The sequence below is a fragment of the Cuculus canorus genome, chromosome 22 (genome assembly GCF_017976375.1).
Source record: "Cuculus canorus isolate bCucCan1 chromosome 22, bCucCan1.pri, whole genome shotgun sequence".
Classification (NCBI taxonomy): domain Eukaryota; kingdom Metazoa; phylum Chordata; class Aves; order Cuculiformes; family Cuculidae; genus Cuculus; species Cuculus canorus.
Genome location: NC_071422.1, coordinates 3308550 through 3325033, shown reverse-complemented (window position 1 = coordinate 3325033; position 16484 = coordinate 3308550). Strand labels below are relative to the sequence as shown.

At 45.6% G+C, this 16484-nt stretch overlaps 1 protein-coding gene and 1 non-coding gene across 2 annotated transcripts in view; both read right to left on the bottom strand.

Annotated features, from left to right (window-relative positions):
- Nucleotides 1-562: 562 nt before the first annotated feature.
- The window catches only part of PPP1R8 (protein phosphatase 1 regulatory subunit 8), a 28071-nt gene continuing 12149 nt past the window's right edge, over nt 563-16484 (bottom strand). Inside the window, exons 2-7 of the mRNA XM_054086244.1 lie at nt 13336-13396; nt 7005-7158; nt 6177-6397; nt 5370-5514; nt 4155-4219; nt 563-3169 (exon numbers count right to left, since the gene is read on the bottom strand). Coding sequence (XP_053942219.1) covers nt 2816-3169; nt 4155-4219; nt 5370-5514; nt 6177-6397; nt 7005-7158; nt 13336-13396 — 1000 coding nt within the window. The 3' untranslated portion in view covers nt 563-2815. The remainder of the gene's footprint in view (nt 3170-4154; nt 4220-5369; nt 5515-6176; nt 6398-7004; nt 7159-13335; nt 13397-16484) is intronic.
- LOC128854337 (small Cajal body-specific RNA 1) lies at nt 10487-10652 on the bottom strand. Its single transcript, XR_008453375.1, has one exon. It is a non-coding gene; the product is annotated as a small Cajal body-specific RNA 1 (non-coding RNA).

Sequence of the window (16484 nt, the reverse complement as noted above, 5' to 3'; positions counted from 1 at the left end):
AACTGTCCCAGCTGCTTAAAGGGCATCGCTGGATAGAGAAAAAGTACGATGCTATAGCCTAAATAATACTAAATCAAGCGAAGCCGGGGAATCCCTCGCGACCCGACCCCAACAGGCACCATGGTTGCCTACCAGCAGGTCCCACGGTGCTGTCACTCCCCCAGCGAGCCTGGACAAGCCGCAGAGACGCAGTGTGACCGAGGACGGTGCTTTTAACGTGCCCAAGGCCACCCTATGTCGGTGGCAGCAAGCTGGGCAATGGGAAGAGCAAAGAGTTGGGCTCTAAACAAGTGTAACTTCCACAGAGGGAGAGTTACGCCAGAACCAGATAAAATCTCATCCAGGAAAAGGCAACAGCTGCTTCAAATCCAGTTGTGTGTCACTCCTGTGTGCAAAAGCACAACGCACTGCAGCACAAAGCAGGTCCCGAGCAGAGAAGATGGGAGCTTCTTGTCCCTAAGGACAAGACTGGCACTGCAGAGACCCTTCGAGAAGGCACAACGCGAGGTAGTCCCAACTGCAGAAGTGTAGACTGTGAACGAACACACTACACTCTCCAAACTGGCAAAATCTGCATTTAATTTACAACATAGTAAAGGTTACAGGTAAAAAGCTCAACAGAAAGTGTGAAAAGGCCTATTACATATTACACAAGTGTACAAACTTCTGTACAAAGCCCCTAGATGTCAGACTGTCCCCTCCCGTGCTGGCCAGCTTATGGCCCCGAAGCTCTGAAATAATGAGAGCTTGTTCAAACCCAGGGAGGAGAAGAGCTTTAAAAACAACGAGCAGCAAAGCTTCCCTTCTCAAGAAAAATCTTGTAAAGAGCCACTTGCAAAAAATCCCAAATAAAAGCACCCCACTGCACCCAAAAAAAACCCCCAAAATGGAAAAAAAAGAAAACCTGCTCAACTTTTACCTGCCCTAACGAGTCTTACCCTAAAGAGTTGCCTTCATAAAGCAGACTGGCTGGAAAAAGGAAACTCTCCATACCAGAAATAAGTAAAACTAAAAATAAAAGGAGAAATTAAGAGTCAGCATGGAGTGTTTGGAAGCAGAACAGCGAGGACTGGATCCTACTCAATAGCAACTAAAGACCGGCACAGCTACAGCATGGAGAAGGGATGTGTTCATCTGTATCATACTGTGAGCTAAATATGGTGTGCAGGGAGAGGAATAAACCAGGCTCTGAAGCCGTCACTCCTGTGAGTGGCATAGCCAAGAGCTCATTTTCACCTTGATAACATGATAAAAGCAATCACTCTGCAGATGCCAAAGTCGCACTGATTTTGGAGCCTCTGTCCAAACCAGGTCCAGTGCCCTCAGCACAGCAGCGTAACCCTGTGTGACACCGCGCTGCTCCAGAGCCATCGCATTTTCCACACCACTTCCTAGCCAGGCAGCTACAGCGCCGCACACGGCAGGGTATTGTGCTGTCATCTTCGCGCACGCCTCCTGGAGAGATCCCGACAACAAAGGAATGGGACTGAACTGCATTATAGAATGTAAAAAAATCCAGAGTAAACCTAACATCAGAGCCCTGGCCTTACCGTGTCTAAAGGAAATGCAGGGTGTCTGAATATGTGTGAATCAGTTTGGGATCTAACCCTGAGGACGTGAAGGGCTGGAGCAGCAAATCCAAACCGAGCTGCTTGTTTTAGTCAATGAAAAGTGATAAAGTAGGCAAAAAATATAATATTAGGAAACCAGCTTGTGTACTGCTTTATTCAAGGAGAGGCAAATTCTCTACTGAGAATTCATATTCGAGCTTTGAGCAGCACTCAGCTCTCACCAGGTATGAGCAGCCAGAGCAGCGCACAGGCTTAAACACGCAGCTCCTCCAACACTGCTCAAGGCTGCTCACTTCTCTGTGTTGTGTTGTGTTGCACCTTCATACTCTAAGCTTGCAAGTTCCATTTGCAAATAAAAATGAAACTACTCAAGATAAAAGGCCCACCAGCTTCCAAAGAAACTGTTCTCGGTGTTAACCCCACCTTCAGTTATCACTGGAGAGAGAGTCACCATGACATGGTTGTTTATTGTCTGTATGGTGTAGACAGAGCCTTCCCAATAGATGCTCCTCTGCTGGTGTGCTTCCACCAGCCCAGATCCATCCCCGTGTCCACCCCTCCCTCCGTCCACACAGCGCTCCATCGTCCAATACTAGACCGCAGCTAAGGAATCCTACCAACTAATGTCCATCTCAACTCCACAATCCCATGAGCAAATGGGATGCTGTAGTATTTCAAGTAGAAATTAAAACAAGCTGTAGCCAAACAAAGTGAAACAAAAAGATAATGCCCCACGTGGGTGGGGGTCTGAAAATATAAAATATAAAAGCTGACCTGTATTTTGCAAGTTTTAGAACACATACCAGTGGGTTTTCTGAAAGGCTTGGCCCCACAAACATTTACTTCTGATATAGCTGACCCGCTACGAGCGAGTCCAGCAGGAACAACATCACTCATCGCACGACACCAAAACACAGAGTTTTGCAGGGTCAGGCCATAAATGCCAACTAAACTGAATGACTCTGCCCCTTCAACTGACGGATCAAACCCAGAGCGAAGCCCTCTGGGGACAACAATAGCTAAGAGAAGGCTGACAGATAGTTTGGTTCAAAAGGAGATGGGAGCTGTATTTTGATTTTTATCAGACATATAAAAACGCTCGAAGACAGACCTTTAGAGGGTATTTCACTTCTCCAATCTTGGTGTTACAGCTGGTTAGGACATTGACATTTCAAAAAAAATGATACTGCACATGAACAGTTTCTGGAGTTCGTAACTCCCACCCTCCCTCAACAACACCCAACTCAGATCAAGAGGGAAGGGGTTGGCTTCTTCCCCGGCCAGGCCTCCTTTGCGTATTTCTTCTTCTTGGGTTCGTTCACAGCTTCAGGATTAAAGACAGCAGGGTTTGGAGCTGGGTTCATGTTAACTGTTGAGGGCACGACAGGAGTCAAGTCCACATCTGGGGCGAGATTGGGGTAGGGCATGGGTAGGCCACCAATGAGTGCTGTCCCGTGGACACCGTGCGACTGGGAACCTGCCTCGTTGTGAGTTGGAGGCAAACCACCATACAATCCTCCGCTGTAGGGGAAGTTTTGCATACGGCGTGATGTGGAATCATCTGTGGTCAATGAGCCTGGATTCTCCAATCGTTTTTTCTGCAGACAGAAGTATTTAAAGAATTATTCAGAATACATGAGACAAGGAAGCTCTTTCAACTGGCCAACACCATCTACCCAAAAGGCACCTGGACTATCCATATAAAAGGGTTATGGACCACGGCCCAAGCTTTGTCTCTGAAGGTTTCTTTCCAGATTTCTTGAAACCCACTTACTAATAAACTCCTCAAGGTGCACAGTGCAGGATGGGGTGACAGAAGTTGAAACTCAGGTTTAATTTAGGTCAGATCTGAGCCCCTCTTTACTGCCTGGTAAGAGTTTGCCAGTCTTAAGCTTGTCCCAAATACAAGACCGAGTAAGTCTATAGTCCTTACACAAGCTCTCCTTCCCCTCACAGGAAGAAACTGCAACTTCTAGACCACCTGGGTGATTTTGCCCAGCTCCTTTGAGTCTTCTGCAGTCCAGGCTTTACATAGAATTATCCTTTTCCACACATTATTATTTAGTGTATGCCAGTAACAAGGGAAATCACCATTACTGTTGCTTAGCTACCCTCAAGTTGCGCAAACCTTCCCAGCTCCTAGCATATTCCAGTTAAATACAGCACTGGGAACACAGTCACCTTGGAGCAAAGTCTAAGCCCTGCTACTGCTAGCAGACAACTTTGTTTAAATACTGTAATGAAAAAGATTTCATAAACAACCTCTCATTTTTACTTTCTATTTTCCAAACTTCCCACAGTTTTAAGTGATGCCTAGGCCTACCACAGTGCATTTCTGGAAAGTGTTTCTTTTTGGGAGGAAAAAGAATTGCCACTGATCTCACGTGTCATTAAAGACAAGAGCTAAAGCTGAATTTGAAAGGAAATGGTCAAATCTGCTAAAAAAAGATAATTGTGAAACATGAACAAGACAATAAAAACAATAAAAACCTTCCACCGTAGAACATCATGTTCATAAGTTGTAACTCAAAGTGAGTTCATCAATGTGATGTACTAATTAGGAAGTTGGGAGTTGCTCTGTACCTTAACAGGGACAACCGCTGTCTGTACCATGTTCCTGAAACGCCCGACAGAAGGGTCCACATCCTCTGTGAAGGAAGAACAGCAAAGCTTTCAGTAAGAACACAGAGGAAGGCAGAACATCTGCCGGGTAAAGGAACCTATGTGAGGGACTAGTGTATGGACCTTCTCTTCTCACAGCCAGGGCTCCAGTAGAGCTCAGCAAGCTCAAGAGAGCCCGAACAGCGAGAGGGTCCATGGGGACACCCAGTGGCTTCAGCTCAAGGGGGCTCCTCGGAGGGGCTGCTGAGAAAGGCTTCTGCTCCAAGGGAGAATGGCTAAGGGACAGAGGGATGGGCAGCATGTGCTGATCAGACAAACTGGAGCTCCGGGCTGAGAGCTGCTGCTGGCAAGGCAGGGTGCATGCTCAAAGGCCTTGGGGACTTGAAGTCACGAGGATTCAGTGGAGTCTCTGAAAGTCTGTAAAAATTACGTTTTTTGTAACGCAAATGACTGCTGCTTACATCAGGATGTTCTGCAAACTAAATTGTATAATCTTATAAATCAAAATGGTTATTCTGGGCAGCATACATTGCCAAACGAAAGTACCACCAGGCCGTATTTTAAAATGCATACTCATTAATAGGCTACTCTTATTAATGGAATATTATCCATATAAAATACCATTAATATGAATGCCAGCAATATAAAACAGCTAAGGGAGAAAAACGACTAATTAGGAGTCAATTAAACCTTCAGAAACATCACTTTGAACAAGAATGACTGGAGTCAGATATGCAGACACGAAGCAAAAGACCTCTGAGCTTCAAATAAATGTCCATTAGGCAACAAGTAAGGAAAGCATTAAGGAACAAAGGAAACCCAAACATGTTCAGTTACCATTTAGATTTTAAAGGAGGCAAAAAAATTTAAACACTTTCCTCCTTCTGGACTCACGAAATCTCTCCAATATCTGGCAGAATTTCGAACACTGAAGCCAAGTGTGATATCCCTGTCCCACACAAATCACAAGGTTATTTTAAAGATGGAGGAGCAGAAGCAGAAAGAAGTCAAAGACTTCAGTGGGACATGAGGCAGCTCCACTGAAATAGCAGATCCCAAATACAGACTGCCAAATTTCTGTTCTGCTTCTCCATATGCAGCCAGGAGGAATCCCTATGAGAACACTGGAAAGAGGACCTTAAAGGCACCAACTAAAGATTAAAGCAAACCTCTTACCCGGATTAATGATTTCATCATCATCACTGAATGTCACTCTGGAGTTCTTCCGTTTTCTCTTTGGTCTCTGAATATCCAAGTTCCCTTCCTCAATGGTTAGCGTGGAAATTCTTTTGTTGTGGGCTGTATTGAACTCCGTCAGGTTCTAACGACAAATTCGGATATGAAATAGTTTAAGCATGTAGTGTCTGAAATTTGATTTAATCACATGATTGTGCATATCAAAAAGAACAGAGCACAGTGTTTAGCTTCAACTTTAGACTCCTAAGAAGAAAGAGAGCTCCAGTGCTAGAGGATGCTGCCCAGAGAGGCTGCAGAGTCTCTGCACAGACATCCAGAACTCAGTTGAGTTCAGTCCTGGGCAGCCTGCTCTGGATGACCTGGGAGGCAAACTCGATAATCCCGAGAGGTCCTTTCCAGCCTCAATAACCTTGTGAGTGCCAAACATTCTCTGCTTTCTCCGTCTTCACTAGATGACAGGAGGAAACAGGGCAGTGTTCCCAGTTACCTGGCAATGGGGAATCACCCCCGACCTGTGGCAATGTTAGCTGGAGACTGTGCACTCCCCGGACAGCCTTTGTGAGAAAATCACTGGAGCAGGAGGATTATTATGTCACTGATCCAGGAAGCAGCATGATCACAGGCTTATGATGGCAGGATGAGATATTTTGTGCATATCTGCCAGCAGAAGACACCCCTGACTATCTTCAAGCCAAGAAATTAAGAACCTGAACCTAAGCAAACAAGAAGGGAAGCTATGTGCTTGCTTGGAAATGCCATCTAGGTACAACATGCCATCATACTCACATCAAGTTCTGTCTCCTCCTCTGGCAGGCCCAGCAAGCCCTTGAGCTCTTCATCTTCACCGCCCATTTTCTCGTCTCCTTTAACTGCTGATGGCAGGGTCTGAGGCTTCTCCCGCAGAGTATATGCCCGTGTAGAAGCGCCAAATGAAACTGTGGAGTCTATGGGTATCTGCTGGGGTTTGTGAGGTTCCAAACGGATATGACCCAAAAACGTGCCATGTGCTAAGAATATAAATATGCAAAATAGTCTGTCAGGCATCAGCTTGGGCTCACAGTACCCAAGTTCAGGTCTCAAGAAGTTAAAAACCTATACGTGGTTGCTCGGAGATACACTGGGCTCCTGCCGTAAACACTGGCTACACCCATTCTACCTACCGCCTCATGAACTAAGATAACGCACATCCTAAGTCCTAAAAGTCAAGGAAACAAATGACAGACACCATTTGCTTTCTGGATTCTTGCAGGTCCCAGTGCACCATTCCCGCAGTGGAAAAAAAAGTTCGTCAAGTTTTACATGTTAGGAACTCCCTTCTCAGAAGAGAAAGCTTCACTAAAATTGTGAAGAGAAGGTCAAGTCACTTCCCTCCTCTCCCTCAGCCTCTTAAGAGTCAAGAAATGTTTTAAACGCACAGTGAAGCAGACGTGAACTGACTGCAGCAAACACTCCGTTACTTCTAACCCTTGCCAATCTCTCCTAGGATACTAATTCAGTTTGCAGCTGTCTTTCTACACAGTGCAAACAACAAACAAAGGAAAAATGCCTCAGATTTGGAAATGCTTAATCACTGAAATACCACACTTCTATCTGGTGAAACATCAGACTACTTACTGCTGTTGAGATCTATGAGGAAAACCCTCTTGAGATGTTTGTGATAGACCAAGGCAGCATGGACCCGAGAGCAGGACTGGTGGTCAATGGTGAAATCGCACAGATCAGGATTTCTCCCGAAGAGATAGTATTTCTTCTCATCGATGATGAGTTTCTGAGGTGGAATATCAAACAGAGAAGCATATTAGACTCCTGTGAACTGATGGATCTTCCTGAAAAAAATACAAGAACGTGAATAAACAGAGCAAATTCAACCCAAAGCAGTAACAGCAAATCAGTATTTCACTTCTGTCTGATGCAAAGACAGAAACTCAAATCTTCTATTTGTAAAACCAGCACAGCTGAATATGGAAGAGTCTCAGTTATTCCCTGTTTTGACAGCACTACAAGACAGCCCAGGGAGGACAATAATTCCTCAAAGCATGAGACCACCTCATACAGAAATCTTCTCTTGTATCTGCTCCCAAGGATTTTTCCCAATACAGATGACCTTGGGCCTTGCCTAAGCCAGTAGTCTCTGCTGAATGATCTCCAGCCCGATACCAAACATCAGCAACATATTTCTGGACCCACAAGAGATTTCGGACATTTATTTTAAGATGTGAAACTACACTGAATATGTTCTGGGATAGGAATCCTTAATAGTTTACTTAAGCAAACCATTAATTTTAGCATTTGTTCTTAAGTCATCCCGGCTCTAGTCTTTTCTTCAAACAAGATCTTACACCCTGTAGTATCAGTTACCTGAACTATCTCTGAAAAGCAACAGAACACGTTGACACATCCTACACCACACACACATCTTTCTGTTGGCAGACAGTGTTATTGAGTGGAACTCCTTGTGCCCAGATGCTGTGGGATCCAAGCGATACAGGTTTCTTCCTCTCTGGATCCCAGGTTCTCCAGTTGACCTGTGTTTCTTTGCTTCCTGCTGCACAAGTCAAAAGCTGTCTATGTGTTACAGGTTTGGTGACAGATGGCTTCTCGTGCTTTCTGCAACACCTACCAAAATCCACACATGATCCAATCCATGATCAAGGAAGTGCTGAGGATGCAGCTTCCACCAGAAAAGCACAGATCTTAGCTTTCATGAGATGGGCTGAGCCGAATTCACATTCTGCCTGCTAGAGCACAAGGATTGCTCTCCTTGCCTCCTTCCATCCCCAGCCACACAATCCCTGACCGCATTGCGAAGCTTTCCTTGCCGAGCCCTATTTTGCTGTTAGTCCTCTCCTGTTTTCATGGACTGAATCAGTTTGCCTGCAGTCAGATGTGCATCCCAGCTGGCTCTGGTGAGGCAACGGATCATACACTGTGGAACTGTGGGATGAGGAAGGGCCTCACCTCCCGGCAGCAGCATTCCTGTCCATCAGTGGTTTGCTCTTCAGTTTTGCCGGCTGTACAAACCCTGTGTGCCACAAGCAAGGGGCAGTGCACCAGCCCGGTTGCAGGGAGGCCTCTGAGGTTCTTTTTGGCTATCAAAGACTGACACAATGAGCACCTGGGCGGTTACTTATCCTGTGGCACTACCAGATCATTTGGAAAACAAGGAGACAGCTTGGAATAAGGCACAGCATTTATATTCCTCTATCTTAACTGCAAGCATAAAAACGACACGGACCTAATTTTCCACAAACGACCTTGCAAAGCCACATCTATCCACTTGCCATCAAACGCAAACTCTAAGGCTTTCAGCACTGCTGCATTCAGGTTTCACTTCCCCACTGTTTTCTTTCAGACTGCCACCCCCCTCAAGATGTGTTCTACACTTTCTAGGTTGGGTTTTTCATTGTTCTGCTGAACATCTGTCAATCTCCTGCTACAGGTTCTCAGAACATGCTACTTGGTAATAAGTAATGAATTTATCTCTGTGTTCATTCTCTCTTTTAGGCCACAGAAAGAATTAATACAACAGCTTCGTTCCATACCAGTATACATCATGATGACCTTACAAATAATTGGTCCCTGAGGTAATAATCCGCTGATGTCTTATCCCAGTTCACTCTCCATACACGTTTTAAGCACGACTTCATGAGAGTAAATTTTTTGTGAAACCTGCTGATGTATTCTGCCCTGCTTTCTTAAAATAAGAAGATTTAGGTGATCAAGCTGTGTGCGTATCCATCAGGTTCTGACACCACTAATAAACCAAATCACTTCCCACCAACTGGCCCATTCCAACCAGCACTGGGAGATACTGCAGTTCAAAAGTTCTGTGAAAACAAAAAGCTGGATAGAATGACCTCAACAGCAGCCTCAGGGATATGCAGGCGGGCAGAAATTCCACAGAGAGCCAATACTCAGACTTTAAGTACAAGAAAACCTCCTTTGGGAGTCCACATCTCATTTGATAAGGCAGGAATCACAGCTTAATTAGCAATTCACCTTCAAGCATGTTACCTGATGACAAATGAAGTGCAAACACAAAATATGATTCTCCTCCAGCTGGGACATATAAAATGAGCAGGTGTCTCCTTGGAATCTCTCTGTCTGGTGGGGAACAGCACATCTTGAAGCCTCAGTACAATCCAGATATAAACATGAGAAATCCATATGGATTCTGCTCTCACTTGGCTATTTTATCACCACTTTCGGACTCTTTACAAATGCTGGTTTTCACAACACCCTCCCCCTCAGAGTTAACCAGAAAGTAGAAGCCACTGCAGGAGAGCTTAAACTGGCACACAGCTTTCTCAGTCCTTCTTGGTTAAATATTATTTCACTTGTCTTTTTTAATTCCCCTTGTAAACAGATCAATCTCCTCTCTGTGCACTCTTCATGCCACTGTACTTTTGCTGTGCTCTTCCCTGCAAGCCTTCATCAATCCCAACCTCTCCATTAGCCTCACTGATATTTGCCTTTAAGATGGGAGTTGCTTCTCCCAGCTCTCCGTCTTTGACCACCACCGTGTGTTACAGTGCACCGTTTGATATCTGCTTGGGTTCGCTTGGGATTCAACCTCACAGCAATGGATCTGTGTCCAACATTATGTGTCTGACATATGAACTGTGTCTCATGTTACTCATTCAGTTTGGTGCCCTGAATCTTCCCAAAATCAGGATGTCTGTATTGAAGAATTCTACTATTCTACCTGGTGAGAAGGATGAGCGCTATTTTTTTCTTTTATTCTTGTGTATTTGAAAAAGAATCCTGTGCAAATACAACTCTGATGCAAACAGTAGATTTTCAAGAGCCGATTCCTCACTCCACAGTTCAGGGCTCAGATCTGTGAGCCATTATCTCACTATTTCAAGTACCATTTCAAGTCCAACACTTTCTCATTCTTGCTCACAACTGAAACCAGAAGCATCTTCTAAGTTCTCTTTTTCACCCATTATGCACCAAACAAAACCATCCTCACCTGACAGCGCTTCAAGAGATTTTGCAAAGACACAAAGGAATTCATAACTCGGAAATATTACAACAAACCATCAGAGAAAATAATTTTATTGCCTTAAACCCAAGATAATGTTTCCAGAATTTTCTGTGCCTCTGAGTTATAACCCAGTGTTTTCCTTCATACACTGAGCTTATACATCTCATGGCTTGTGTTACTGTCGCACTTTTCAGACCCAGCAATCACAAGGTGCACCCCGGACCTCTGCGCAGGGCCCGAGGCACGGATGGCTCGGTTAGTATCAAGTGCTCCATAACCCACCAGACTGATGACATTCGCTCTTGGTTCCTGCTGTCTACTATAAGAACCAAAACTGAAAAACTATTCACCACATGTACCAAACAGATGGAACACATTCAAATGCCGTCCACTTGTTGCAGCTCCCACACAGGCAGTACCACTCTTGAAACCACTCCAGTCTGGAGGTCTCCAGCCATCACCCATACGTGCTGTGAGGCCACAAAGCAGCCAGAGAAGCAGGCAGGCACACTACATGGAATGGTCTGCTAGAGCTTCCCCACCAAGCCAGCTCTCCCAAAGCTTACATCAGTCACTGAAGTGTGACAGCAAGCCAGGCCTGTGATGGACATGCAAGCCTGGCCCGGTCACCGCCTGCCACAGCACCTGGCACGTGTATCACACACTGTGTGGCAGGCAAGCTGGGCCTTGCTGATCTCTGCACCACCGAGCCAGCACTAGAGACTCAGGAGGCAAAACACAAACGCCACAGTCATTCTGTAACCTCTGCGTGATTGCATCCTCTACTGAACCTCAGAGTACGTGGAAAGCAGACTGGCACTGGCTGTTACCAGTGCTCCACACGACAGCAAAAAGAACCTCTTTTGGGTTATTAGGAGAGTCAGTGGTAGGAAGAGGGAATCAGGATGTCTGTACCACCCTCCTGGCCAAAGAGAGAGACCCCAGGCTTACAAAGCCAACTTGTGCCTCCTGCAGGTCCAAAACCTTTGAGCAGCACAGCCTCAGAGTCTGACGCCAGCCAAAGATAATCCCAGATGTTAATTTATCAACTCCAAATTTGCACATCCACCACCAAAACCAATGGTGCATCCTCAGCTGCTGTATGACAGTTTGTTGCTCTTTGTACAGTCCTGCCCAGGACTCCCAGACAATTTCCTGCCACCTGAGGATTAATTCAGCAGAGAGCTCTACAGAAATTCGTTCATCCTAAAGCTCTCTCTCCATGCTCAAAAATCCAAAAGAAACCTGATAAGAAAAAGCTGATTTCATAGGATAAGTCTCCTGAGGGCAAGGCTGCACTACTCTTGGCCACCTGCCTCATACCAAAAAACTCCAAGTCACCACATTTGGCTTTGCTCACTGACAGAAATACCTGCAAACCCTGTACAAGGTACAACCCCTACCCCAGCTGCTGCGGCTGGGACGGCAGTGAGCAGGCTGAGCTGAGCAGCACCGACTGCAGCTCCTTGATCACCAAAAATGAGTCTGGACACCTAACAGCACCGTGAGGAGAGAACACACGGTCCTTGCTTTAAAGACAAATACAAAGCAAAGGGTTTGGAAGTTGTAGTGCCTAGAAGAGCCTGCGTAGTCCACATAGCGGGTATGAACCAACTCAGCCACGTCCTGTAGGAAATAATGAGCTACTGTAAAGAGGCAGTAAATGTGTGTCAGTATCTAGGCCCTTCCAAACGAAGGCTGAGCAAAGACCTCTTTTAGGTCGAGACTGGCTTTGCCAATTCCTGTCTTCAAACCCAGAGTAAAAGTGCTCTCTTGAAATGGTCTGTAAATCCAACAGCGATAGACCAGAAAGAAAATCCTCATTTTACTGATTTCTGGCCTGGGAAAACACAAACTTATTTGTGAGATACTGATTGCTGACATCTCCATCTGCTTCCCTATGCAAAGCATATTCTGGTCACTTCACTGAACTCCAAACAGCAAATCTGTCCTGTGAGACACCAGAGAGAACACTCAATGCTGTCTGATGCTCCTGCGGTAGCACACATTAAAAAAACAGCCAAGATGTTGAGGTACCTAAATCTTTCCTGATCTAATACTGAGCTCTTAATTTTCTAGTCTTCTGTTCAGAAAAGTTGGCTCCACAGCTAACGCACATCCGCTGCATGGGTCGTCCCCGTCAACTGCGTTAAAGAGGCTCTTTTTAATTTATTGCTTTTAGTGTGATATGTATTCATACAAGACAAAACATGACATGAGGTGGCACCACACGAATTCCTTTGCTCTAATAAAAACAACACTGTTCGCAGATCCAGAATGTGAGATGAGAACCCATACTCATTCCATACTGTAGTTCAGGGCAACACTCCCGCCAACTACAGGATGCCCAGTTAACCTCACTGTGAAACCAAATAAAATCCAAACCGATCAGTATCTCAAACCAGCAGTACAAGGTGAAGAGTTGATACTCTTGTTCTTCTGTATTTGAGATTTCTCCCATGATATTTGAGTTTCTGCTCTGCAGTTTCTAATCAAGGTGCCTTTCGGCTGCAGTCCAGTACTTCCAACCTAAATACCTAGTAGGGAGCAAGATGTCAGCGTTGGTACAAAATTACGTTTGGGCGAAACAAGCCTCTGCAAAACATTATGTTTCCCTTACAAACATTTTATTTTTCCTCCCTTCTACCAGGACAGGTTTAACGTTCAGGAACCAAAGTGTTCGCCAGCTGAGTGCTGCAGTTCTGTATCCCTTCAAGCAGCGCACCTCATCGGCAGACAACTGATGGAAGAACTGTATGGTATGAGACAGTCCTAGAGTACAAGAAAATTCCCTTCATTCTGAAGTTTCAGAGCAAAACAAACTGATTTGAAGAGAAAGAATTTGAGAGAGAGAAAGGAAATACTTATGTGTAAGAGTGGAAAATGCTGGGAAATGTTCTGCTGCGGGTGCCTGTGCAAGCGATACAGCAAATACATACAAACCTATTTTCATACCTCAATGAGTTTATCCCCTTTGACTACGTCCAGATGTAAGCCAGGTGGTGGTTTCCCTGCCCTGGAAAACAAGGAAAGGAAAATATAACGTCAAAACAATTAATTAGAAGTTTATTAGTGTTAGAGCTAATGCTCTGTTACAGCTAGAGAACAAGCCTACGTGAATGTAAGCAGAATTATTTTGGGCAAAATATGAAAATCCTGTAATTTTCTTTTCCCTGCAGATTTCTTCTGACAGCAGACAAAATACAATGTTTCACAATACGAATGGAGCCAACAGGACGCAAAGCACTGCAAGGTGCAAGGTTTACTTAGAATCATACAATCATAGAATAGTTTGGGTTGGAAGGAACTTTAAAGATCATCCAGTTCAAACCCCTCTGCCGTGGGCAGGGACATCCCACTACATCAGGCCGCCCAAGGCCCCATCCAACCTGGCCCTGAACAACTCCAGGGATGGGGCAGCCACAACTTTCCTGGGCAACCTGCTCCAGTGCCAACTGTACCATTCAGTGTGGTGTCATCTGCAAACTTGCTGAGGGTGCACTCGATCTTGCTGCCTATACCGTTGATGAAGATATTAAACAGCAGCAGATGAAGATATTAAACAGACCCCTGAGGGACACCACTTGTTACGGATCTCCATCTGAACTTTGAGCCATTGACCACTATTCTCTGAATATGACCACCAAACCAATTTCTTATCCACCGAAAAGCCACCCATCAAATCCATCTCTCTCCAATTTAGAGAAGGATGTTGTGGGGGACCGTGTCAAAGGACACAAAAGTCCAGATAGATCACATCCGTTGGTTTTCCCATGTCCACTGCTGTGGTAACCCCATCATACAAAGCCACTAGTTTGGTCACACAGGACTTGCCCCTGGCAAAGCCATGCTGGCTGCCATTAATCACCTCACCGCCCTCCATATGCTTTCACATAGCTTCTAGGAGGATCTGTTCCATGATCTTCCCAGGCACAGAAGGCTGACAGGTCGGTACTTCCCAGGGTCATCTTTTCTACCCTTCTTCCAGTCACCAGGGACTTCTGACTGCCATGACTTTTTAAATACCACGGAGAGTGGCTTGGCAACTACATCAGCCAATTTGCTCAGGAATTTCCCCAGATGAAAAATTATTGATTTACAAAATGAGCAGTGCAGCTCAGGGCCTGCTCAAGGGCTCTGCTTTCTCACGTTACCTTCGAACCAGGAGATCTCTACTCTTTGCTGCGGAGAGGAACAGAAACGCTTACTATCCTTCCCCTCTAGGTAAAGGCAAACTGGTAATGGCAAACACCTGACAGGGGCTCCACACACCGCTGTGGCATTATAACAATGCTGCCCAGCAGCCAGCGCTCCTCCACACTCACCTCAACCCTCCCTGCCAACACTGGTACCATAGCAGAGACTTCAGGATCAGCTGGCAGAGGGACTCTCACCCCATGACACAACACCTCTCCTCCACCACATCCTCCACCAAAGAGCAGCTCGGCTTCCCAGTCCCACTGCTCTGTCCCTGCTCATCTCCAGGGAAGAAGGTTCTCCAGATAGCACTATTCCCATTTGGAATAGCACAGAGGCACACGAGGCTTGGCAGCAGAAGACAAACCAACACTAATATGCAGAAGACTCCATGAGGATCAGCAGCATCAAACCATCCTCGGTACTGACAGTGCTCAGACCCAGGACACCAGTGTGGTACCGATGCCCATCACTACACAGGACCTGTGGCTGCTGAGAGCAAATCCTTTTTTTTTTTCTGCTTGGATCTCTCAAAATCCACATGTCCAGTACTTCTTCACTGATACCAGCACTGCTGCTTGTCACTACGGCTGGACCAGTCTTCTAGGCAACAGCGGTGACCCAGTTCTTAGCCACAGCGCTGCCCTTCTGGAGAACACCCACAGAGATCCCATTCCCACATTCCTGTTGACTGCTTTGCTCCCTGCACAGAGCAAGCCAAGAGAACAGCAACAATGAGTAGTGACCTTCTCAGCATGGCTGGAGAAGAAAGCAAACTCACTTGTAATTGAAGTTGTTTGAGGGTGTTAAATACAGATGTTCACGTTTCTGGGATGGGCCTTACAATGTGAGGGTTTCTTCTGTGCCCCAGGTCAGCTGGTTACTACACACACTATCCTAAATAACTTCATACAAGAACACAGGTCTCTCTTATTTCTACTTCATTACTTTCTCAAGTATCGCACAGGCATTTTCCCTTCTTGCTCCAAATCCATCACACACGTCTGCTCAGATATCTCTAGCCCCTGAAAATGCCAGTGGGACTTCCGTGAGTCTTCTTACCAAGCCCTTCTCCAAGACTGCGGATAGTGCCATCCTCACAAATACGGTGGATATGGCTGATACTGATTCTTCTTTTGGACGCACAAATAGCGGCAGTAAAGGCAGAGCTTTTGCAAAGCTCCAGGGCAATCTTAGCAGTGGTTTCTAGGTAACTGCTTCCTAGAAAGGGGATTATGTGGTGTGGGGGCAAGACTAGCAAGTAAAATGCTCCCAAAGGAGATACATAGTCTGTCTGATGATTCCACAAGGATTGGCCCTTGCAGTCACTCCAGTGCAGCCAGGGAGCTGCCTCCACTGAAGTATTGCCCCCAGACCACACAGGAAGGCTCTCTGGGTATCCCTAAGTCTCCTCCTGTGCTCCCCTCAGATCTCAGCACATGTTTTTCATCAGACAGGTTTCATTCATGGATTCATGGCCAGTTTCCTCTTCCTGCCCCTGAGTGCTGACAGACTCAGTTTTCTCCCTCCACTGAAACTGCCAAGTTCTTGTTACTCTGGGACACAGTTTCTGATAATTTCCCCAATAACGTTTGTTTTGCAATCAAACAAACCTGCTTTCCCCACCATTCTTCCACTTCCAAACAGGTAAGCCTTTCCACAAATGAACTCTACAAGTAAGTCTGAACTTATGCTATCTGGCCTCTGCTTTTCTTTTCAGTGATCTCCTCCTGGCCACTCAATGCTCAGCCTGTCCTAAAATAATTTTGGCAACATCCTCAACGTACTCATTATTCATGGTAAAGCTCCCCTTTCCTCTTCTGTAAACTGAATCCTGTCAGTCATCTTCTGCTGTACACTATCTCTGATTTTTCATTACCACCTTTACTTTTAGTTTTGCCCTGGCT